At 46.5% G+C, this 25,597-nt stretch overlaps 2 protein-coding genes across 2 annotated transcripts; one reads left to right on the forward strand and one right to left on the reverse strand.

The window, feature by feature from the left end:
* Positions 1-4,020: 4,020 nt before the first annotated feature.
* LOC121856269 (spore coat protein SP96-like) lies at positions 4,021-4,991 on the reverse strand. The gene is made up of 2 exons (XM_042351681.1): positions 4,958-4,991; positions 4,021-4,496 (listed from the first exon to the last, which is right to left on the reverse strand). Exons 1-2 carry the CDS (start codon positions 4,989-4,991, stop codon positions 4,021-4,023), a joined length of 510 nt encoding a protein of 169 aa, XP_042207615.1.
* A 6,855-nt stretch (positions 4,992-11,846) lies between these two features.
* LOC121856274 (nuclear receptor coactivator 5-like) lies at positions 11,847-12,833 on the forward strand. The gene is made up of 2 exons (XM_042351695.1): positions 11,847-11,876; positions 12,471-12,833. The coding sequence occupies exons 1-2, from the start codon at positions 11,847-11,849 to the stop codon at positions 12,831-12,833; spliced, it is 393 nt and encodes a 130-aa protein (XP_042207629.1).
* Positions 12,834-25,597: the final 12,764 nt, after the last annotated feature.

A 25,597-nucleotide genomic window follows, 5' to 3' on the forward strand; every position in this document is an offset into this window, starting at 1 on the left:
TTTCCTTTACCAGGCAGCCAGTCGTTTGGTTGTGTAGTTCTCCTCAAAGCTCCATAAATCTTACTTCTCAATACGCTCACCGTCTATCAGGAGAGTTTGGTTGTGACAAGACTTTACACAACTTGGGGTGTTACAAGTTTCTCCTTCAGTATGGAGAGTGAAGTCAAATATACCTCCTCGTCTTCCCCCTCCGCCTTAAATCATGGCTTAATCAGATGTCATTGACTCTCCCAAACCAATACTGAAGCAGATTTACACGGCCGACAAAAACCTCCGACACGAATGATGCTCCACAAACCGTATTCACAACCCCTGATCGTAACTCACAAACCCGGCCGCTAGCGCATGACACGGCTTCCATACCTTCCTTCCTCCTTTAGCTGTTTTTCCAACCTTGAATACACAACCCTAAATGTCAATAGCCATATGCATACACTTTATTCAGGGCTAAGGATCAATGTGCATTTTTCCTAGCCCGTCCAATGGATCATCAGCGTCAATAGGGTGATGGTGTATTCAGGTTAGGTCCGCCCCGACCTATTACCTTCACGGCCAGATGTAGTGCAAACATCTCGCTCAACAAAACACTGCAATGAAATGTGACCAGAGTTTATGGCAATCGGATTTGGGGCGACGACGTCATGGGTGAGTGTGTGTGTTCCCACACACTGCTCGTAAATATTTGTGCTTCTCTGTATATACATGCATATATTGAATACATCTATACGTCTGCGTGTTAGTCGATGTCTGTCTCACATATCACTTGACAGGTGGGCGGAGGAGGGAGACCACTAGACAACATTACGAGTTTCAAGTAGCTCTTGCAGGCGTGACGTGATCCAGCCAGCCACAACACTGCACCGCCCTCAGGAGCCACAACACTGCACCACCCTCAGAGCCATAAAACTGCACCGCCCTCAGGAGCCACAACACTGCCCCTGAGGAGCCACAACACTGCACCACCTCAGGAGCCACAACACTGCACCACCCTCAGGAGCCACAACACTGCACCGCCCTCAGGAGCCACAACACTGCACCACCCTCAGGAGCCACAACACTGCACCACCCTCAGGAGCCACAACACTGCACCACCCTCAGGAGCCACAACACTGCACCGCCGCTGAGAGCCACAACACTGCACCACCCTCAGGAGCCACAACACTGCACCGCCCCTCAGGAGCCACAACACTGCACCACCCTCAGGAGCCACAACACTGCACCGCCCTCAGGAGCCACAACACTGCACCACCAGGAGCCACAACACTGCACCACCTCAGGAGCCACAACACTGCACCACCACCTCAGGAGCCACAACACTGCACCACCCTCAGGAGCCACAACACTGCACCACCCTCAGGAGCCACAACACTGCACCACCTCAGGAGCCACAACACTGCACCGCCCTCAGGAGCCACAACACTGCACCACCCTCAGAGCCACAACACTGCACCGCACCCCAGGAGCCCAACACTGCACCACCCTAGGAGCCACAACACTGCACCACCCTCAGGAGCCACAACACTGCACCACCCCTCAGGAGCCACAACACTGCACCGCCCTCAGGAGCCACAACACTGCACCACCCTCAGGAGCCACAACACTGCACCACCAGGAGCCACAACACTGCACCGCCCTCAGGAGCCAACAACACTGCACCACCCTCAGGAGCCACAACACTGCACCCCCGCTGAGGAGCCACAACACTGCACCACCCTCAGGAGCCATAACACTGCACCGCCCTCAGGAGCCACAACACTGCACCACCCTCAGGAGCCACAACACTGCACCGCGCTCAGGAGCCACAACACTGCGCCGCTGAGGAGCCACAAGACGGTGCACCACCCTCAGGAGCCACAACACTGCACCACCCCTCAGAGCCACAACACTGCACCACCTCAGGGCCAGCACCATCTGCACCACCCCTCAGGAGCCACACTGCACCACCCCTCAGGAGCCACAACACTGCACCACTGCACCACCCTCAGGAGCCACAACACTGGAGCCACAGAGCACTGCACCACCTCCTCAGGAGCCACAACACTGCACCACCCTCAGGCCACAACACTGCACCACCCCTCAGGAGCCACAACACTGCACCACCTCAGGAGCCACAACACTGCACCACCCTCCAGGCACCACCCCTCAGGAGCACCACCCTCAGAGCCACAACACGTACCACCCCAGGAGCCACAACACTGCACCCTCAGGAGCCAGCAACACTGCACCACCCCAGGAGCCACAACACCTGCACCACCCCTGAGCCACACTGGAGCCGCAATACCTGCACCCCTCAGGCACCACCCTCAGGGAGCATAACATGCACATCAGGAGCTAAACACTGCACCACCTCAGGAGCCACAACACTGCACCACCTCAGGAGCTACAACATTGCACCACCTCAGGAGCCACAACACTGCACCACCTCAGGAGCCACACCTCTACTGCACCACTAGAGCCACAACACTGCACCACCCTCAGGAGCCCGCCTCAGGACCACAATACTGCGCTGCTGAGGAGCCACAACACTGCACCACCCTCAGGAGCCACAACACTGCGCTGCTGAGGAGCCACAACACTGCACCAGAGAGCCAAACTGCCAACACTGCACTGCACCACCCTCAGGAGCCACAACACTGCACCACCCCTCAGGAGCCACAACACTGCACCACCCTCAGGAGCCATACAACACTGCACCCCACCCCTCAGGCCAAACACTGCACCACCCTCAGGAGCCACAACACTGCACCACCCTCAGAGCCACAACACTGCACCACCCCTCAGGAGCCACAAGGCCAACACTGCACCACCCTCAGGAGCCACAACACTGCACCACCCTCAGGGAGCTGCACTCACCTCAGGAGCCTGCACCACCCTCAGGAGCCACAACACCCTGCACCACCCTCAGGAGCCACAACCTGCACCACCTGCCAGGAGCCACAACACTGCACCACCCCTCAGGAGCTACAACACGGTGCCGCTGAGGGCCGCCAACACTGCACCACCTCAGGAGCCACAACACTGCACCACCCTCAGGAGCCACAACACTGCACACCCCCCAGGAGCCACAACACTGCTGCACCACCCCCAGGAGCCACAACACTGCACCACCCTCAGGAGCCACAACACTGCACCACCCCCAGGAACTGACGATATATCTGTCAAGTAACTGGAGCTGCCCCCCCCCCTCCTGCCTCTCTAATACAACGCGGAATATTCATCCAGAAACTGATACCTCGTAGCCGAAAACAATAAAAACTTCTCAAAGTCAGCCCGTGTGTATGTCCGTACTAATTTACTCGTCCTCTTCTCTTACTCCCGAGACATTTCAGGAAAATTCCCACATGCAAACAGCGTAGCAAACAGGCGAGTGTAAGAATGAGGGTGGTAAATATCCCCACATATACATTACTGTCCCCTTAAGTGTAATTCCAGAATAAGTTTGAGCAAGTAAGAGGTGAGCATAGAGCGGGCGGTGGCGTGGTGGCGCGTTCCCCTGGCTATAATGCAGATCCCGGCGCTTTATGGCGACTTTATGGCGATATATGCCTTCCCTTACAGCCGCGCAGGACATTAAGGTAGATGATATTGATACCGCACCTGAATGGTAATGTGTAAATACCCCGTTAGCTTGTCGCGGGAGAGGACTCGGTCTGGGGGTAGGGGTAGGGGGTATTTTCCTGGGGTCACTCTAAAAAAGATTTATACATTGGTAATTTGTTCAGGCAACTTGGGATTTAAGAACACACAGTAATGGGTGAATTAAGACACGAGACAATAATAGATTCTGAAAATAACTTGTACTTACACTTTAAACTACACCAATTAGCTCCGTCCTCTCATTCATAAGTTACGAGAAAACATTTAACATACGAACCTTTGAGGCTTCGGGCCCCGGGAGGGAGGGAGGTGATGAAGGCAGCTTTTGTGTAGGAGTGAAGTCTTGCAGCGGATGAAGGTGAGCCAGAGTTATCGCCGCTGGTGGGTCATTGTTGGAGACTTGTTAAGGCAGATGATCTACACCTAACAGATGTGGACGGTGGTGTGGCTGTGGACGACGACGGTGACGGTGGTGTGGCTGAAGACGACGACGGTGACGGTGGTGTGGCTGAAGACGACGACGGTGGTGTGGCTGAAGACGACGACGGTGACGATGGTGTGGCTGAAGACGACGACGGTGACGGTGGTGGCTGTGATGGCTGAAGACGACGACAGTGACGGTGGTGTGGCTGAAGACGACGACGGTGACGGTGTGGCTGAAGACGACGACGGTGACGGTGGTGTGGCTGAAGACGACGACGGTGACGACGACGACAGTGACGGTGGTGGCTGAAGACGACGACGGTGACGGTGGGTGAAGACGACGACGGTGACGGTGGTGTTGGACGACGACGGTGACGGTGGTGTGGCTGAAGACGACGACGGTGACGGTGGTGTGGCTGAAGACGACGACGGTGACGGTGGTGTGGCTGTGAACGACGACAGTGACGGTGGTGTGGCTGAGGACGGAGAAACTCTAGTAAAGCAACTGAATTTAAGTGATGCTCGGGATACAGTGATACAGTTGTATTAAACATATTGTATATTAAATATCAACAGTGAGATACAACAACCAACAGTATAGCAGATAAATACTGTAGCCTACATGGATGGTTCACATTAATACAAACACTAATACCGGCTGTAAAAAACACTATTCTTGTGACATGAACTGAGAAATACTAAAAACAATTGAATTTTCTATAACTTAAAGCTGTTTGATAGAAAATAATTATTGACTATAAATTATATTATTACTTTTCTTACCACATCACAACACCCGAGCTGTAAACACCACCCACGTTGATATATAAATTTACCTCTCGTCTATCCTTGCATTTACGATGACCAAGAGCTGCCAGGGACGCTAGAATATTTTACAATGAGAGCGAGATTTTCTTAAGTTAGCGCCTCAACACACCCTGGGCCGGGACAGCTTTGAGTCCTTTCTTCATAGTTCCTGTGTTGATAGTAGATTTATAATTAATACGATATTTATTATTATAATGAGGAAGACACAGACAGACACTTACTTTTCCCCACCAAACACAGTAATCCACGAAGTCTACACCCCTACCACATCCTCGGTAGCTCTGACAGACTCCACCACGAGGTTACCTGTACTAGAAGGCGCCCATCTCTCTGTTTGTATTTATGTAATCAATCATTTAATCGTATTAGCACTACTCTCATTAACACGTAAGATGAGGTTAGGTGTTCCTTAAGGGTAATACAGGGTGTCCATAAATGATTACCCTGATTAAAACATGAGAGCATACTGTTTTTTTAGGGTAATCATTAATGGACACCCTGTATAATGTAGGACCTAGCTGCGGCAGGTTAGTAAGTCAGCCCTTCGTCAGAATACGTCTTCCCCTTCAAGAGAACGCTACGAAGCTTATAAGTTATAATACGTCATTATTTCGTCAGAGGTGTTGTGTATTGTTGCTTGGGGGAGATAAATGGCCTCCAGGGGTAAAATTGAGAGACTATACTAGAGTCAGGAGGAGATACGTCAGCCAGCCTGGTTGGTACAGAGGTATAAACACTGATTTGGTAATACTCATGTCTTATAAAAAAAAGCTAACAAATTATAGTTACGTAAATAAGCACTTGGTAACAAACAACATCTAAAAACAAACAATTAATTATAAAAACAAACAAGGGCTTTAAAACATAAATAATGGCTTAAGAGCAAACAATTGGCTAGAAACATAAACAATAGCATGGAAACAAAATTAATCACATGGACACACAGGCAATTATCTGGCCAAGTAAACAATTACCTTACTAACCAAAAAATAATACAACAACAAAAACAACAGTGTGACAACATAAACAAATGTACAACCAAACAAACAACTGAAACTATACCTTCAGGGCCTTACAAACAATGCAACTAGTGACGCAAACAATCACCTAGCTGCCTGAAGAGTGTTAACCTCACCTAACTCTCCCCTTACTCCTTAAAACACTTTTACAGGACCCAGACTCTCAAAAAACACCTACGTCAGTTTTTTATTTACCTGTAGTTGATAAAGAAACACCTACTTCAGTTTTTCATTTACCTGTCGTTGATAAAGAAACACCTACGTCCTCACCTACTTAGCTGTAGTTGATAAAGAAACACCTACGTCTTTTACCAGGACCCTTCAGTTTTTCTCTCGTTGATAAAGAAAACACCTACGTCAGTTTTTCATTTACCTGTAGTTGATAAAGAAACACCTACGTCAGTTTTTCTACGTCAGTTTTTCATTTACCTGTCGTTGATAAAGAAACACCTACGTCAGTTTTTCATTTACCTGTCGTTGATAAAGTTCAGTTTTTCTATGATAAAGAAACACCTACTTCAGTTTTTCATTTACCTGTAGTTGATAAAGAAACACCTACGTCAGTTTTTCATTTACCTGTAGTTGATAAAGAAACACCTACTTCAGTTTTTCATTTACCTGTAGTTGATAAAGAAACACCTACTTCAGTTTTTCATTTACCTGTAGTTGATAAAGAAACACCTACGTCAGTTTTTCATTTACCTGTAGTTGATAAAGAAGAACATTTGGTGGCGCCCCTTGAACTGCCACGTGTACCTGAATACCAAAGTGTTTCTCAAACTGAACCTCGACTCTATGAAAGCAGAAAATGTCATCCCGAGTTATGGATTCGCAAAGCTCATTAACTTACTTTTTACCTTAATTGACGGTAAAAAAAACGTATTGTGTTAAGGTTTATTTGAGGGAAGTTATGATGAGATTTTCGATCTAAGTTGTGTTAATTAGCTTAAGTGAGTCAGCCAGGTGTGGTCTGATTTGTACACCTGTGGATCTATGAGAATTATATGATTAGAATGGAAGGCCACACAGACTCCAACACCGAGACTCCAACACTGAGACTCCAACACTGAGACTCCAACACCGAGACTCCAACACTGAGACTCCTACACTGAGACTCCAACACCGAGACTCCAACACCGAGACTCCAACACCGAGACTCCAACACTGAGACTCCAACACCGAGACTCCTACACTGAGACTCCAACACAGAGACTCCAACACCGAGAGTCCAACACCGAGACTCCTACACTGAAACTCCTACACTGAGACTCCTACACTGAGATGCGTCACCCATGAACTTCTCAAACTTTGTTCCATTTTGTCTTGTTCCAGTTAGCATAATATGTTGTGTGTGTGTATGTGTGTGTGTGTGTGTGTGTGTGTGTATGTAAACGCTTATTCATACATACACAAAGGCACCAATGACCTCCCACACACAAAGGCGGTGATGTGTTCCCAAATATATGTGAGGATGTGTTGAAGGTGCCCGCATCAACGTGGATTCTGCCTGTAAACTACTAACCATAAAATACCAAAAAATATTATGATTTAGTAATGTTCTATGTATGATTATTATACTGACCTATCATACACACGCTCATACACTCATACTTCTGTTCAGGGTTCATACAAGTGTGACTTCTGGTATGATATAAAGACAATTGATAGCAGCTGTTTTGCGGTATTTATGAAACAGATGGAAATTCCTCAAATACAGATGATTAAAGGTGGTTAATTACAGGTGTTAAATGACAGGTGTGACCTCCAGGTGTTTAGGGATTGTGACACCTGGAGCCTCAATGGTTGTTACTCAGAAGAAGAAGAAAAAATATGAACTTTGCCGAGGATGAAGCTAACCTAACCTAATTTAACCTAACCTTACCTAACAGGAATAATTTAGTGTATCGTCAACTAGCTCCACCGGAAGTCTGACAAAAACAAACTTGAATGAGTCGATTAAACGAGTCATATCGAATAGATCAGACGAACGAAATATTCCATAATGCTTCTCGATTATGATAATTCCTAATAGACTTGACTGAATGACAAATTATTCTTCCAAATGTGTAAATTTATCAAAGGAAACATCTACATAATTAATGCTCTCTACTGCTCGACCCTCTGTTGTTAAGAACACTTGTAAAAGCTATTATAGTCTTCGGATGTAGAGTTGAGTCGCGAATAATCCCACGAACGAAGCAATTCGAACTTATCTTCACACAAGCACAAGAAAGCCTACATTCACGGAATTAATTATGATCCAGAGAGGGATTCGAACCACAGGCAAATGACCCAGTGAACTAAATGAACATATTAACCAGAACACTCAATATATTAATAGTAACTGCAATTATGGGAAGAACTTTAGACCTTGAGTTAATATTCGAACCCAAAATGTGAAAATATCCTGACACAAGGTACAGTACAGCAGCAGCACCACAATGGTCAGTGACAAACTTCCTCATCACGGGAATGACACTAACAAGGTAACAAGGCAGGAGAGAGCGGAAGCGGGCGAGACTTGAAGTTTGCATTTCTTGCCCAACAGCACAGGTGTTCTTAGTGGGGTGGAGTGACTGGCTGATGCAGGAGTTAATTAGTACAGGTTAACCATAACTGAAATTTGCAACGATCTAGGGGAGAGGTGTGTGTGTGTTGAGGGAGTGTCAGGGTTGTGAGGTTGTATAGTGATGTTAATGCAATACCACTAACACCTTTTTCTTTGTAGTTATTTGTCTCTATTTTTATCTAGTTTTCGGAGCCTATCTGCCATCCTCCTCCCCTGAATGATAACTGTTGAGGATCTCTGCCTTCCAGACCCTGCCAGACGCCGCCAGACTCTGCCAAGACACAATAATGCAAATGTTTACTATTAAAATTCTAATCACTGATGTTCACAGCGTGTTATCCGAGACAGTAGTGGAAGACATACAACGGTTTGGTACAGTCTATTGTACATAATGTATCCGTTTATAATCCACGCAGTATGAAGAACTCTACCGCCCGTTCACTGCAGGTCATAAAGAATGACACTGCACATAAAAGATGTATCTGGTATGTCAACTCGCAGTGCTGCGACTCTCCATCAGCTGACACAACCAGTGCAGCACGACGCAACAATCAGTAAGCAGGAGGGAACAGATAAGTGGCCCACATGTGGCACCCATAGTATGTGTACACAGCGTTTCTGGCCAACGTCCTGCTCACTGTATGTTAATATTAACATTAACGTCACCACAAAGCTTGGTTAAACACTACTGCGGTGAAGAGTTAACATCAAAATACACAGTTCACACCAAGTTGGTCCACCCAGAAAAAATTCATCTAAATGGTGATTAATGCTAATTTTTCCTCATTGCTCGCCGACATTAGTAGTTTTTGCGGTACTAGTGGATGCCACCACAGTCAGACGGATCTCTCTCTCTCTCTCTCTCTCTCTCTCTCTCTCTCTCTCTCTCTCTCTCTCTCTCATACACAGGTGGGAGCCAATGTCACTCCTAAAACACCATCCCAGAACAGTGAGGGAGGACGGTAGGGTCGGTGAGGGAGTAGCGACCGTGTTGCCCCCCCCTCCCCCGCCCCCCTACCGCTTCCCACAGGACCAAGCCAAAGCGAGACATCTTTTGGGTCCCTCCCTGGATCCACGGCTTCTGGAGACCCGCTTCACTGTCCCAACACCTGTGTCCTCCCTCCCACCACCCGGGGTCTGACTGAGGCCCGTGTTCCCTTGTCTATGTGGCAGCAGTTTCTCTCCCTAGTTGCACCATTACTTCGGATAACGATAGTGTGGATAACAAGGGATGAAACAGAGGGAACGGCAGCAGTAGCGGTCGGCGAGGAACACCAGCAGAAATAGTAGAGAAAAAACAAGCAGAGGCAACAGCAGCAACAACAATAACAGCAACAGCAGTAATATCAGCAGGAGCAGAAGTAATACAAGCAGCAGCGGCAGTAAGAACAGCAGGAAGCCACTGCCACCTGAGGAAGCTGGGTTCTCATTATCACCCATCTAGCTCCTACTGCCAGCCACATTTTCCATTCTGTCTTTATTCATTACACGAGTGTGGCGGACACGGCGACCCACCAGGCAGCTCCTCGCCCCCGTTACCCGGACTCTAACACCGGCCACCAGAAAAATATATACAGGACATTAAGCAAAAGTGAGTGGCAACATTCTCCGTTTGATGTATGAGCGACAGATGGCAGGGAGTCAGCGCGGACAAGCCAAACAAATCATGGCTGATGTGACAACGATAGTCCTCTGAATCCCACTGTATCTCAGCCTCACTTGTCGCAATGGACCGTCGCTTCTCACTCCGCTTCACCCGCCCCTACCCTTACGATGGATGGCCGCCAGCTCCCGGGGCCGAGCGATGACTTAAGGGATTTTCGCTAATGGACGGAGATTGAGTGGCAAGAAGGGTACGACTGACAGAGAAAAATGACCACGACACTCGCGACAAGACAGAGTGCAAAGACAAGGGGAAGGCAAGAGAGGACAAGGCCGCCGCCAGACTCCCCAGTTTTCTTGATGTTTTCCTCACCCAACTTGCTGTTTTCCTCGGGTGGGACGCCTCGGCCTGCACACAAATGGCCTTCCTTCAGAATTTACTTTCATAACATTGGAGTTTACCTCAGCTCGCATGCTTTACAGTGTTATGTTAATGCTGGACAGGAATTAGCATACTGATGCGCTAACCCCAGTGTTTGGGAAAACTTTACCGTTCCTAAATCTCCAGGAATATTAACAAGAATTATCCAAATAAGCTCATGGTGGCTGGCAGGAGGGGAGGAGGGGAGGAGAGGGAAGCAAGCAGGAGGGAAGGAGGGGGAGGGATGGAGGGAGGGAGGGAGGGGGGGGAGGGAGGCCGGACGAAAAGGACGAGTCATGAGGACGAGGCTGTCACAGTCCACTACGTGATGGTCTCTATTGGCCAATATTTCCTCACCAGCGATGTGCATTTTTCTCTACGTGGGATTGAATATATTTTCCTCTTCTTGTCAGGCTTTTTTGTGGAGGAAGAATACGATAGATGTGTTCCTCTGTGAGTCTTAACAAGTCTGTTCTTCCTAGTACAACCATTGTCTTCTGAGCTTATTAGTAATAATTTTTTCCTGTTTCAAAGTTATATAATTTCTCTCTAGTCACAATATTCCCCTGCTCAATAAACCTTAACTCGTACAACTAACAAGTACAGTTCCAAGTGGGTTTCTTTAAGGCTGGTGAGATTAACTTCAATTTATCACCAGTGGGTAACAATTCCATTTTTATTCAAGGTAAACTGATGATCGCTGTCAGCCTTCACCAAAGATTTCACTTCAAGGGTTAAAGTGATAGTTGTTCTGGTCTAATACTGTAATGATCTTTACACTGGGATACAGAATGGTTCTTCTCTCTGTCTGTCTGTCTGTTTGTCTCTATCTTTGTCTGTTTGTGTCTCTAATTCTGTTTATCTCTCTCTCTCTCTCTCTCTCTCTCTCTCTCTCTCTCTCTCTCTCTCTCTCTCTCCAAATTCACCATAGTTACAATGTCAACAAACCTCTCTTCCTCAAAGCTGTGCCCTATAATACTTCAGAACTCTAGACGCCGACTGAGGTAATTTGAAAGTATTTATTCTCACCTGAAATCCACTGAAGCATGTTGTTTATACCTGTACTCTGACACCCCCCCCCCCAGGAGCTGCGTGATACATGATATATTCTGATTTAGTTTTCTTCAATAGTCCTCAATGGAATAAACTAACTTTCTATCTGGGTTTGAATTCTCGTGTATATATATTTTCAACAAATTTCCCGAGCGTGGCTGAGTGGTGGATGTAAGCGGAGAGGCTGAGCTTCCTTTATGACAAGATTGCCCACTGAGATTCCACCTTAACTAGATGTCTCTTTTAACCCCTGAATAGACGAGGAAATTAAGGTATAAAGCTTTTAAGAAACTGTCTACCTTGCCAGAGGAAGTGGTAGAGGAAGTGAGATAAGATGAGTGAGCAGGAGACACAAGCTTGCACTGTGAGTCTCTCATCCTCGCTCTTATCACGGTTAATAACTTACAAGGTGGTGGTGGTGGAGGCACATTATTATAAAGAGTTTTGTTATATATCACATTACAACACTGGAGGATCAAGATATGTTCCTTGTAGATGCATACCTACACGTGTATACATACTGAAATACCAGACACAAATCTTCTTACACTTCATTCGTCAGTTTAGTCTCGCCTGACTTTAATAACGTTCCTCCACTTGTTCTTCAACCTCCTTCTGCCGGCTGCTTCTCACACCACGCCTCAGTAGCCTCCTTCAGCTCCTCATCATCCTGTCAATGGTGCCCTTGGGTGTGTGACTTATGATTTGGAAACAGATAATGGTCACTTTGGCGTCACATCTGAGGTGTAGGGAGGATGGCTGAGTTGCTCCAAACCACAGTCGTGAATAGGACCAGCAAACCTCTCGTCAGCCTCATCCATATGTATAGTCATGAGGTCACTGGTGAGTGTTATTTCAGGCGGCTGGTAGTTCATCAGCAGAGGCTCTTTTGATTTCCCATAATATCAAGGCTTCTGGATATTAATGCTATAAGATCAAGCTGATGATAACAAGTTAGCCTGATCCAGTGAACGACAAGACACCAGGGAACACCAAGACCCCAAGACCTCAAGACCTTAAGGAACACCAAGACCTCAGGGAACACCAAGACCTCAGGGAACACCATTACCTCAGGGAACACCAAGACCTCAGGGAACACCAATACATCAGGGAACACCAAGACCTCAGGGAACACCAATACATCAGGGAACACCAAGACCTCAGGGAACACCAATACCTCAGGGAACACCAAGACCTAAGGGAACATCAAGACCTCAAGGAACACCAAGAGTTCACGGAACACCCAAGACCTCACGGAACATCATCACCTTCAGTCACCCTCCACACTACTAACACAACATCTGAAGTTCCCGAAAGATAAACATGTCTGCTGTGTCATTTTTTCTTGTAAGAGATGAAGGCCTTCAGAATACGTCTATGTTCGATGCCATTTCATTGTTGTGGTTGTAGCAGAGACAGACAATGTAATAAATGAACCTTTACATACATGGTAAGACAACTTGACAAGACATTTAAGGGCCATTGTATTATTGGTGTAGGAGGTGCTGGGACTCTCTGGATACTGAAGGTTTTCTACGCAACTGTAAGAAGATGTGAAAGTTCAAGTCGAATAGAAGTTGAATATTTACTTGGGGGGTTGAATTTCCAGCATGATTTGAAGATTAGTCGAGACATCAACCACACTTCTTAAACCGGTGAGACACCTCAAGATTGACTCGTAAATCTCTGGTGCAGTCGAGAAAATTTGGTCACACATGTTGACATATATTGGCAGCTGTCGGTAGAAAAGTGGAGACATTAGCCTTAAGAGGATGGTAAAGTAGCTTAAGTTTGTTTTTTGTAGCAGTTGTGATAATAATGAATCAGGATGTATAGTGTTTGTGTGTGTTACTCTCCCTCCCTCCCTCTTCCCTTCCCTCACCCCCTCCCACACACTCTCCCTCCCACACACTCTCCCTCCTACACTCTTTCCCTCCCACACTCTCTCCCTCTCACACTCACTCCCTCTTCCCGTACCTCCCTCCTTCCCTCTCTCACTTCCTCACTCCCTCCCTCTCTCACTCGCGCTCTTCCCCGTCAGATAAGTATCGGGCCACGATCGGTCCCCTTCGCCGTCTTGAACTTTAATGAACTAATTAGATGATCCCTAACAAATCGGGACCAGTAGTAGGCACGACAGGTCAGCGGGTGATGCCTCCAGCCCCCACACGGAGAGGAGCTGGGTGGACGGGGGCACCACAGCTCCCCCAGGCTCGGGAACCCACGCATTTTGGGGGGAAATAATTGTCAGGAAATCTTGCTTGCCGAGTTGTGAACATGTGTATAATTTTACTCTTGGCACCTACTGTATGTATGTATATCTCGTGGTCTATGTATACTTGAACCTACGTCATCACTATATGTACGTAAATATCGTGGTTCTCTTACCTTCATTGTATGTATATCTCGTGGTCTATGACTATGTATACCCCTAAACTCATATCTTCAATGTATGTATATCTCGTGGGCTATGTATACTAGAAACCACGCCTTCACTATATGTATTTAGATTTCTAAATCCTTGCTTTTGTTGCATGTATACACTCGAAGCCTTTTCCTCTCTGATAGCATTCGTTTACCTGTCAGAATAATGGTCGTAATCCAGGGCAGTTCACAGTGAAAATAAAACTCTCTTAATTGTCAGGTAAAGACATTTGCCAGGTTACTACAGATACTAGAACAACGATTTGAGTTACTGTGTGGATATAACAGCAACAGTACACGAGAAAGGGACAGTTATTCGTGCTGTGTCCGAACGAGTATGTACATAAGCTCTTGGTTCTATAACGCTTCAGAGAGTAAGGAGAAAAGACATAGGTTCTCATGTCTGCCTCGTAGTAACTATTTGATATCCTCTTATCCTTGCCAATGGATAAACATCACTTGTGTTCCGTGTACTTGAGCACTGCGAAAACATTCCAGGTATCGTGTGTGTGTGTGAGTGTGTGTGTGTGTGTGTGTGTGTGTGTCTGGACAGTGTGAGAGCAGCAATACAAGTTTCAGAGTCACTATTTTCTCCCACCCTTCCTTCCATCCTTCCCTCCATCCCTCCCTCCCTTCTCCCCCACTTGTCAACACAACCTCAATGAATGTAAATACTTGAGTCAGCTGATCCAGTCGTCGACATACACGAAAGAACTGGACAGGGGGTGTGTCGATCATTACGTCATCCATTTTATATTGGAGAAAGATGAACACTAGATGATGCTGTTGTGTAATAAAAAGCTTGTTCTTGTATATAATGGGAGTCCAGTTATGATAATATTAGGAATAATTAAAAAATATATATATTAATGGACACTGGAACAGACAACCTTAGAGGAAATTAAAATAATCAACTTTGTAATCCAAAAATTTCAGCTATATTTTATGTGGAAAAGATGATGTGTGTGACCCATTAATGTGCAGTGATCCAGAGTAACGTTTATCTAGAGACATACACACGTAATACCTCTAACTGTGCTTGTATAAAATAAAATAACATACAACTAGACACAAACAAACGTACTATAAGATATTGTGACTCTTACATTTCTTTTCTCGCCCTAACATTGGTCACTGCCTTGAGAGGTTGAACGTCGGTGTGTGTGTGTGTATGTGTCAGTCATGAAGTGCGTGTGTGTGTGTGGGGGGGGGGAGGGGACTTACTGCAAGCACTCGACTCTGACAACACACTCACACAATGATACCACCAACTGAGGCCCTTGAAGATATCTGCCTCGGTGATACATCGACACCCTGTTTACACTCTCACTAAACCCGTCCACACACTTTTTATTGACTCAAGTACGTACAGATACTCAAGTGCTTAGTGTAAATAAAAGGGCAGGAATGACACTCTGACCTGGGCTAAGGGGATCGCTTGAGGTGTGGTGGGGGGGAGGGGAGAGGGTAGGATGTGGAGGGGTACTGAGCATTTCCTTACACGTCTCTCTCTCTCTCTCTCTCTCTCTCTCTCTCTCTCTCTCTCACTTCCTGTTGTCCGACTAATATTGATACGGACATTAAAACAGCTTTCTTAACCAGACATAAACAGTCACAAATCGTACAATAGCAACATTACTGACGTGTTCGAGCCGCTTGTGAGGTATGAGTGTGTGTGTGTGTGTGTGTAACTCTCTTGAAAAGCCGCCTGATAACACACACACACACACACACACACACACACACACTCACACACACACACACACACACACACACACACAACACACACACACACACCCACACACACACACACACACACACACAACCACACACATACACTGGGTTGGTGGATCTGTCTCTGTCTCTGTCTCTCTCTCTGTCTCTCTCTGTCCCTTTCTGTCTCTCTTTCTCTCACAGCTCTTAATGTTTTACGACTCCGTCTCTATCATATTTCCTGGCTTATCTTTAAGTCTCTCTCTCTCTCTCTCTCTCTCTCTCTCTCTCTCAGTATGGTGTTAGTATAATGTCAGTATAGTGCCAGTATAGTGTCAGTATAGTGTGGTGTTAGTAGTGTCAATATGGTGTCAGCATAGTGTCAGTACAGTGTTAATATGTGTGGGTATAGTGTCAGTATCGTGTCAATATGGTGTCAGTATAGTTTCAGCATAGTGTCAGTATGGTGTTAGTATACTGTAGTGTCAGTATAGTGTCAATATGGTGTCAGTACAGTGTCAGTATAGTGTCAGTATCGTGTCAATATGGTGTCAGTATAGTGTCTGTATGGTGTTAGTATAGTGTCAGTATGGCGTTAGTATAGTGTCAGTATAGCGTCAGTATAGCGTCAGTATGGTGTCAGTAGAGTGTCAGTATGGTGTTAGTATAGTGTCAACATGTGTCAGCATAGTGTCAGTATCGTGTCAGTATAGTATCAGGATAGTGTCAGTATAGTGTCTGTATAGCGTCAATATGGTGCTAGTATAGTGCCAGTATAGTGTCAGTGTGAACATTATTATTATTATTATTATTATTATTATTATTATTATTATTATTATTATTATTATTATTATTATTATTATTATTATTATTATTATTATTATTATTATTATTATTATGGATCACTTAAGGAAAAAAAATACCTCGGTGTAAAAACTCACTGTCAATGTCCCTACGTAGGACCTAACCTGAGAGAGAGAGAGAGAGAGAGAGAGAGAGAGAGAGAGAGAGAGAGAGAGAGAGCAGGGTTCTCACGTTGCACCACCCCTCTGGAACCCTAAGCGGGAGTTGAGTTACAGAAACACGTCAATAAAAACCTTTATTATGGCGCAGAATGTGTCGTGTGTCAGGGAAAAAGAAAAAGAAGAAAAAAAAATTAACCCAACCTTGTAAAACGACCTTTGATTACATCTACCGTAGCATTCGATCCTCTTAGCTTCATTAAATTCTTCCTTTTAATCAGTTGTTTTACAGCCTCTGGTCGAGAGTCTCAAGAGATTTTATAAGTTAATGTTTTCCTCTCTCTCTCTCTCTCTCTCTCTCTCTCTCTCTCTCTCTCTCTCTCGTTGATGTAAAAATTTACCCAACTAGTTCACTTCAGGTACGACACAAGAATAACATCTTAGAGGTAAGTTGTTTAATTTTTATCTCCCTGTGAGTTGGCTCTGTAAGCTTTTATTTAACTGGCTCATTCTGGCTACTACATGGGGTGAATATTTAGCTTTTGTTAAGTTAGTTATTTACTCCTTCTCTGGGTAGGAGATACGGGGATGCTAACTCGTTCATTTAACACTCCGGTATACAAATAATTTCTCAGACTTAAAGTTAAATTTCCTCTTAACTCATCACGTAAGCTATGATAAAAATTATTTCCCCAAGATTCGTAAGTTATTTGATCTTTCTTCTTATCTGGAGGTGTGAGGAATCGTCAATGGTCAACTTTAAACCAGTGTTAGGGTATCACCATGTGTGTTCTGTAACTAGGAGAGAGAGAGAGAGAGATCGTACCCACACACACACACACACACATTCCGCCGTCCTCACAGCACGACGTGTTTTCCCAATTTGTCATCAAGGTCTCATGCATGCTAATTAGGTACCTGAAAACGAGGAGCCGAGAACATCACAGGTAGGGTGAGCGACGGTCAGTGTCGGTGGACAGGTACAACAGGTGAGTTGATGAGGTGCCATAAAGGATTATGTTTTTATCTTTCTTTTTTTTACCAGTCATAAAAGAGCACAGCAACAGAAACAAGGCCGGCGAACATTCGTCTGGTGATGTTTCCATTTGTGTTCTCACTGGGAGTTGAAGGGGTTCGCCAGGCGCTGTTGGCTGTTTTATTATTTCTCTCTTTGATCAACCTTGTGATTGTACAAATAAAGTAGCGTCACAGTAGGCAGAAGGCTGGCGAACGTTTGCCTGACGTTGTTCCCATAAGAGTGTCATTACGAGTGGATGTGAGACGCCAAGCGCTGTTGATTGCTCGCACTGGCAATGTCTTTTATGGGAAGGTGCTTAAGACCGTTTTGGTGTTAGGATTTTTTGTCTAGTGTGTGTGTACACGGTAAATGAACTCGGAATCAGGAGAGAGAGAGAGAGAGAGAGAGAGAGAGAGAGAGAGAGAGAGAGAGAGAGAGAGAGTAAAGCGGCGGAAAGAAAGTTTGAAGGAAAAGTGTGAAGAACAGAACCAGGAAGAAAGAGGAGGAAAATGAGGAGGTGCATGGAGGAACAAGGGTACGAAGAGGAGAAATAGGAAATGAAGGAATAAATTAAGAAATTAAGAAGAGGAAGGGATGAAGGAATAAGGGAAGGAAGAGGTGGAAGAAGACGAAAGGAATGAAGGAAGAAGATATGGAGGAGGAGGAGGAGGAAGGAGACGAGGAGGAGTGAAGTGGTAAGCAGAGGGGGTCGAGGGTCTGAGTCATGCTGGTTATCTGCCCTCATCACTTAAGCACTGAATTAACTTTGGTAAATTAATCAGCTGCAGTAACACGAGAGAGAGAGAGAGAGAGAGAGAGAGAGAGAGAGAGAGAGAGAGAGAGATCCACCACACATTGCAAGAACTCACCTGTCACTGCAACATGACACCAACATACATCTTGGCGTACAGATATAGAGCACAGCCGACACCAGCACAGCGCCAGAGCACATTAGACAGCGACAGCCGAGCGCGAGGCAGCGGTAGCAAAGCACACATGACAGCGACAGCTACACCATGAGAAGCACAACAGATCGTAAAGGAAAGGCCGAGGTAGCGGCAGTTCAGCTCCCTGACAGCAACAACCAGAGAAGAGGCACAGCACACTGGGTATGAACAGTCGATGTGGCAGCAGCACAGCAAACCAAACAGCCTTATTTGAGTAAGAGAACCCACTGCATACCAAGCAGACACAGCCGAGGTTAGGTTAGGTTAGGTTAGGTTAGGTTAGGTTGCAGCAACATCGTCTAGCTTACGGGGAAAGAGAACAGTCTGGGTACCAAAAAACTAACTTACGGAAGAACAGGAAGTAAATGATGACACAAACAGAAATAACAACAGCCATTTAGCGCAGTAGTAACACCTACCACCACTGTCCCATAACAGGAAGTAGGAGGAGCCTCACCAACGCCATCATCGATATCCCCACAGCAGGAGGCAGGAAGGAGAAGGAGAGTCCTTGCGACAGAGCACCGCGGCCCTGGACGGTGGCTGGCGGCGTGTGTACCCGTCGGCGTCCTGCGGAGCGCCAGGTATTCATGGGGTTGCCGGGCTGGGCTGACAGCAACAAGGCGGCCCGACACCACACCGCTACCTACACTCACCCCCACCACCTGCTCTACACCCCTCCTACTGACGTCCCGCCTCTGATGCTGCTCCTGATGGTGCCGGAGATGGTGCTACCGGGAGATATTCGACGGAGATAATCGCCCTTGATGGAGGTATTCTTAGCAATGTAACTCTCACAGGGAGATATATGAGGGAGATATCGGTGTTGATGAAGATACCACGAGAGATAATCGCTCCTGAAGGGGATTTGATATCGCTTATGGAGTTGACATTTTTGGGGGGATATCGCTACTCATGGAGGTGTTTACTGGAGGCGAGGCCTGATGTTCCTGAAGGTAATCAACGATAGATCGATTCCAGCGGAAGTGTTATCGCTTCTAGAGACTTGGTTGTTGACACTTATGGTAGAGGTCGCCTCAGGGGGATATATTTCAATGAAGTACTTCTGGCAATATAAAAAACAACACTAATAATACTCTCATAAAAGCAATAGCAACATCAACAGCAGCAGCAACAACAACAACAACAACAGCAGCAGCAGCAACAACAACAACAACAACAACAACAACAACAACAACAACAATACCAACTTAAATAACAGGAATTATAGAAAATGGAAGGCGAGTGCAAAAGGAATTAATATATAGAAAACGAGAATAAGGCGAGACTATATACAAACAAAATATATAGAAAACGGGAATAAGGAGAGACAATATACCAAAAATATGGGAGACGACGATAAATCAATAACGACATGGAAAATAAAGATGAAGTAAACAAAACAATGAATAATAAACACGAACACAGGATAGTGCACCCCCTAGTCCACCCAGCTGAGGAAGTGACGACAGTGTTACCTTATTAACCAAAAGCATAATAATACTCACTGCATACGAGACCTCAGACCAATGGGAACCACTCCAATGATAATATAACAATAAAAATACATAATGAAGAACCATGAATAATTTAAATGTCAACATACGTGTTTTCTCAAGAGCGAATATTGTGTAAACCGACCAACATGTGTCTCTCTCCTGCACCAGTTACGTAAAAAAAAAAAAAACAAGCTCCCATTTATTGCTCAACCTGACGTAAGATATTCACATAGTGTACAGCCAAACGTCCGTGTGCATGAGGAGAATGTCGCTTATAATGATCTCAGCTTATGGGAGTAATGTTAGAGGCAGTCAGACTCGACGTAACCTCATCAAACGTGCTCCAAGTGGACGAGGAAACCTTTTATCATTGTCTAAATTGCGAAATAAAATTCCCATAAAAATTAAGTTACGCTCGTTCCTCTGATTCCACAGCCCGTAAAATGAAGTACGTCTGTCTGTCTGTCTGTTTCTTGTCTGTCTGTCTGTCTGTCTGTTTGTCCATCTGTCTGTCTGTCTTGCATCTGTTGCTCAAATAAGCTTGTTACAATTAGCGTGTGAGTCTGTCCAGCATGACTCGTGAGGTGAGCTCCTTGGCTACTTGACATAGCTCAGGGTCCTGCCTGCCTTCTGCTCTATGTCAGCTACGGAAATACTCCTCCTGTCCTGGACCATGGCAACTCTCTCCTGTCAGCGCCCCATGGCAACTCTCTCCTGTCAGCGCCCCATGGCAACTCTCTCCTGTCAGCGCCCCATGACAACTCTCTTCTATCAGTATCCCAAGGTAACTATTTTCTCTCAGTGCCCAGTGACAGATCATTCAGCCCCCCATGACTCTCACAATGAATGCCCTATGGCAACTCTTAGAAAACACTTCATGACAGCTCTCTCAGCATACTATGGCAACTCTCAGTTTGCTTCCTTTGGTAACTCTTTTAGTTAGCGTTCTATGGCAACTTAACAGCTTATTTACTGCATTTCTTTGGTAATTTATTCTTAATTATAATCCATGTCAACTCCCCATCAAACATTCTACAGAACCCCAAAACATCCTAATGTTAATAGCAACTAACTTTAATGAAGCTCCCAAAAGCGCCCCCTTAACCTCACAGTAACAGGTACCCGTTAACCCCACCTCTCGGGACCAACCCCAGACGGCACGGTAACTAACCTCACTGGTCCTCCTCGACTTGTACCAATCCTCAATAACCAACCTCATAGAATCTCCCCAAAATAGCTCTAATCTTAGTCATCGAACATCATATAACTCCAAGAACTGTCCCTAATCTTCGACAATCTTCTTCTTCACGACAACTAACCTCTCAGAAACTCCCTGAATCGCCTCCAACAGCTCGGCAACTCATCTCCGTTTGAAGGACTCGAACCACACACGCAGCACTAGGTAGAGGCGACCTTAATTGGGTGGCGTGGCAGGTAGGTCTCCCCGGCAGGATGGATGGGAGGGGCGTGCCCGGACGCCCTACGATACGGGGCGTAAAGTGGACGTTTAGGACCTGCACGTCGGAGGGGAGGGAGATAACCTGCTTTTATCGTCGTCACTGCATTGGTCTGACGGCGACAGTGACGTGTATCAGGGTGTGGCAAGCGTAGCAGGGTGGTGTAGGTGTAGCGGGTTGTGGGACGTGTAGTGGGGTGTGGCAAGTGTAGTAGGGCGTATACATGCATATATTACTGGTAAAGTTTAACTGTATGAGAAATAGGAATACTGTGTATATATTGCTCGTGACAGACTTCCAAGGCTCAGTAATAACAGAGATGCTTTAAACTGTAACACATTAGACAAATTAAATTCTACTGCGCAATTATTATTTTATTTTATTTTATTTATTGAAAACAGATTAGTCATTCCTAAAATAAATTATCAACAACAATATTTGGGCTAAAATAATCAGAGTCAAAACACATTCGACGCCATTTGGTCTGAAATAAGATGTTTTCTCACATTCTCAGTTAGGTTAGGTTAGGTTTGGAGTGAAAATGAACCAGTTAGATGGACTTTCATATCCTCGGCCAGGCTGGACTTGTCATAGGCCGGGGAGGAACACGAGTGACCAAGAATTGTTCAGCAAGTCTTAGGCCTAGTGGGTGGTGGCGTCGAGGATTTTGAGGTCGAAGGTCGAATCGAACAGAGGGCAGCAGTAAAGGGAGGGTCAAGGGAAACGTTCTCTTAGCCAGTCAAAAACGTTTCCTTAGTCAGTCAGTCAGTAAGTCAGTCAGTCAGTCAATCACTAAGTCAGTCAGTCAATGAGTTGTCAATTAAGTCCAAGAAAATCATCCATAGAGCTGTAGACGCAACTCACACCATATAACCCTACGAGGCTCCGAGACTCCCGACCCTTGGCTATCTCCTCATCGATGACGTCAGGGAGGCTACAGAAACAAATGGCGCGGGTGAGGCTGATGCATGGCCGTCCATTTGTCGAGTTCGTGAGGTGTTTACTGGTGGCCGGAGCCTTAATTAGGGGGAGCAGGTAAGAGGCCACGGGGCGTACCTGTGATGGTAAACAAACCCGCGTTGACAGCTTGCATGACAAGTGCCATCTGCTCTGTCGCCCCTTCTCCTTACTCATTAAGCTCCCCTCCCCTCCCATCCCCTCCCCTCCCCTCCCCTCCCCTCCCCCTCCCCCTTCTTCCCTAAGGACCCCCCCCCCTCCTTCCTTCTTCCTCCCCACAAAACATAAGTCGGATATTGTAGTAGATGGGGGAGGGGGTGAGGAGGAGGAGGAGGAGGGGGTGAGGAGGGGGTGAAGAGGAGGAGGAGGGGGTGAAGAAGAGGAGGAGGAGGAGGAGGAGGAAGAGGTGAAGAGGAGGAGGAGGGGAGGTAAGAGTTACAAGGTGAGGTGTTTAGGGTATGTTTTGTTTTGTTTGGATGTTGTTGTTTACACTAAGAGAAGGTACTGGCATGTGACACTGTGTTTGCACCTCATACATATATACACGTATATATTCATTCTTTTTCCATATCTTTCCTTCTTTCTTTCTTCTCTTCTATCATTCTCTCTCTCTATTATATCTTCCATCAATAGTAAGTAATTCTATAATGTTCTCTCCTCACCATCTCACCTCTGTTTACTCATCTTTACCTCCATGGTCAGTGTGTCAATGTAATTCAGTTGATCATCCTACAACAACATCCTGTGTGAGCGGCCATAACTCACCTCATTCTTCATCACACTAACATCATCATTATTCATCTTCCTTCACCACACTTTCTCTTCATCATATTCTTTACTCTCTCTCTCTTTCTCTCCTCTTCCTATAACCTACAACTTACAACTCTTACTTAGGCCTATAGGTTACGTAAATGAATCATAACTTTTCACTCAGACATTTTGCCCATCAGAAAACACTCTTCTCCTGATCTACCATTGAGCTAAAAGAAAGTAGTGTTGATTATGATAAACTACAGGTGATTAAAGTGGTGAGGTGATCAAGGAAAGACTGGCTGGGTGTCTTCTGGAGGGTGAAGGTGGAGGGAAGGGGGGAAGGGTGGAAGGTGAGAGTAAAGGTGGAGGGAAGGGGAAGGTGAGGTGGAGGAAGGGGTGAAGGTGGAGGGGGGAGGGAAAAGGGGAAGGGTGGAGGGAAGGGGTGAAGGTGAGGGTGGAGGGAAGGGGGTGAAGGTGAGGTGGAGGAAGAGAGTAAGGGTGGAGGGAAGGGGTGAAGGTGAGGGTGGAGGGAAGGGGTGAAGGTGAGGGTGGAGGGAAGGGTGAAGGTTGAGGGGAGAGGGTGAAGGGGAGCAAAAAGGGGAAGGAGGGGTGGAGGAAGAGGGTAAGGGTGGGGGGAAGGGGGTGAAGGGGAGGGTGGAGGGGAAGGGGGGAAGGTGAGGGTGGGAGGGAAGGGGAAGGGGTGGGAGGGAAGGGGTGAAGGTGAGGGTGGGAGGGAAGGTGGGGGGAAGGGTAAGGTGGAGTAAAGGAAGGAGGAAAAGGAAGGTGAGGTGGGGGAAGGGGAAGGCAGGAGGTGGAGGCAAAGAAGGAGGGGAGGAAGAAGGGGTGGAGGAAGGGGTGAAGGTGAGGTGAGGTGAGGGAAGGGGAACAAGGGAAGGTGAGGGTGGAGGGAAGAGGTAGGGCAGGGGGAGGGAAGGGGTGGGACAGAGGGGTGGAGGAAGGGGAAGGAAGGTGAGGAGAAGGTGAGGGAAGGGGAAGGTGGAGAGGTGGAGGGAAGAGGGTGGCAGGGTGGGGAGGGAAGGGTGAAGGTGAGGGGAGGAAGGTGGGGAAGGGGTGAAGGTGAGGAGGTAAGAGCAGGAGGAAAAGGGAAGGAGGAGGGTGGGAGGGAAGGGGGGGAAGGGGTGAGGGGAGGAAGGGGTGAAGGGGTGGGAGGGGTGGAAGGAAGGGGGAGAGGTGGGGAAGAGAGGAAGGGTGGAGAGGGGAAGTGCAGGTGAGGAAGAGGGCGTGGTGAGGGTGAGGCAGGATCAGAGTATGTTGTTTATTGCATCGGTGATTGGCCGTCTGTCTCTCACCGGGAGACTGATGTTGTTAAGGCTCCTGCACCTGATGATGATGTGTGTGTGTGTGTACCCAACTGAACCACAACCAACCCTGTCACCTATACTGTCTCTGTGTGTGTGGCTACTGTGTCTCCCCCCCACCCACCCACCCAATCCCTCTCTCCCCGTTCCTCCACCCCCCCCATCCATCACCCGTCCCCTCCCCCTCCCCCCTGTTCCCTCCACCCCCCATCCATCACCCCTCCGTCCCTCCTCCCCAGCCCCTCCACCTCCCATCCATCACCCCTCCGTCCCCTCCCCCCCTCACCCGTCCCTTCACCATCCCCCATCCATCACCCTCCCACATATATAATCACACACAATTGTTCTCCCAGAAAGCACCACTTTATCACAGCCAGCGACGTCTACAAACACCTTTTACTGGCGACGCTACACCATCAGGAAGTAATTTGGGATTTTATGTTCACATATTTCACTAAATGTAAATACCTAGACGCTTGTAAGGCCCAGGACTCACAGCCTCAGACGCTCGTACGATTATGTGTGTCGAGGATTTGGAGTTTCCAGAGATTTATACACTAAAATTTCCCCAGGACTATTAATGTCTCGATAAAATTTCCCCAGAACTCGGATTTACTGAGCTTCGTTAAAAAAAAATTCCCCAGAACTCGGATTTATTGGAGTTCTTATAATAAAATTCCCCAGAACTCGGATTTATTGGAGTTCTTATAATAAAATTCCCCAGAACTCGGGTTTGTTGAGGGTTCGTCTAACGTTATGTCCCCAAAGCAGATTCCTAGATATCTTTATTATGTAATCTTCCCATGATGGAGTTTGTAAGAGGTCGGTAAAGATAAGCTTCCTTCTAGCTGGTGACGTGAGCCTCTGGAGACACTACACAAATACATCTGACAGACATTGGTGATGGATTTAGACAGAGTAAATCAATACGTTCTGTAAGTTACCGGAAAATGTCTTAGCCTAAAAGTCGAAAAAAGTGAGTAATAATTCAGTGAGGATTATCTTCTCAGCTACACTACTCGAGACATTGATAGAG

Source organism: Homarus americanus, unplaced genomic scaffold, assembly GCF_018991925.1.
Source record: "Homarus americanus isolate GMGI-L3 unplaced genomic scaffold, GMGI_Hamer_2.0 scaffold1024, whole genome shotgun sequence".
Taxonomy (NCBI): Eukaryota; Metazoa; Arthropoda; class Malacostraca; order Decapoda; family Nephropidae; genus Homarus; species Homarus americanus.

Bases quoted from the DNA above. Each gene is read 5' to 3' on its own strand.
- LOC121856269 (XM_042351681.1), bottom strand. From the start codon at position 4,991: ATGAAGAAAGGACTCAAAGCTGTCCCGGCCCAGG. The intron at 4,497-4,957 runs GTGTGTTGAGGC...CTCCGTCCTCAG, and splicing joins CAAAGCTGTCCCGGCCCAGG to CCACACCACCGTCACTGTCG.
- LOC121856274 (XM_042351695.1), top strand. From the start codon at position 11,847: ATGAGTGAGCAGGAGACACAAGCTTGCACT. The intron at 11,877-12,470 runs GTGAGTCTCTCA...ATAACAAGTTAG, and splicing joins AGGAGACACAAGCTTGCACT to CCTGATCCAGTGAACGACAA.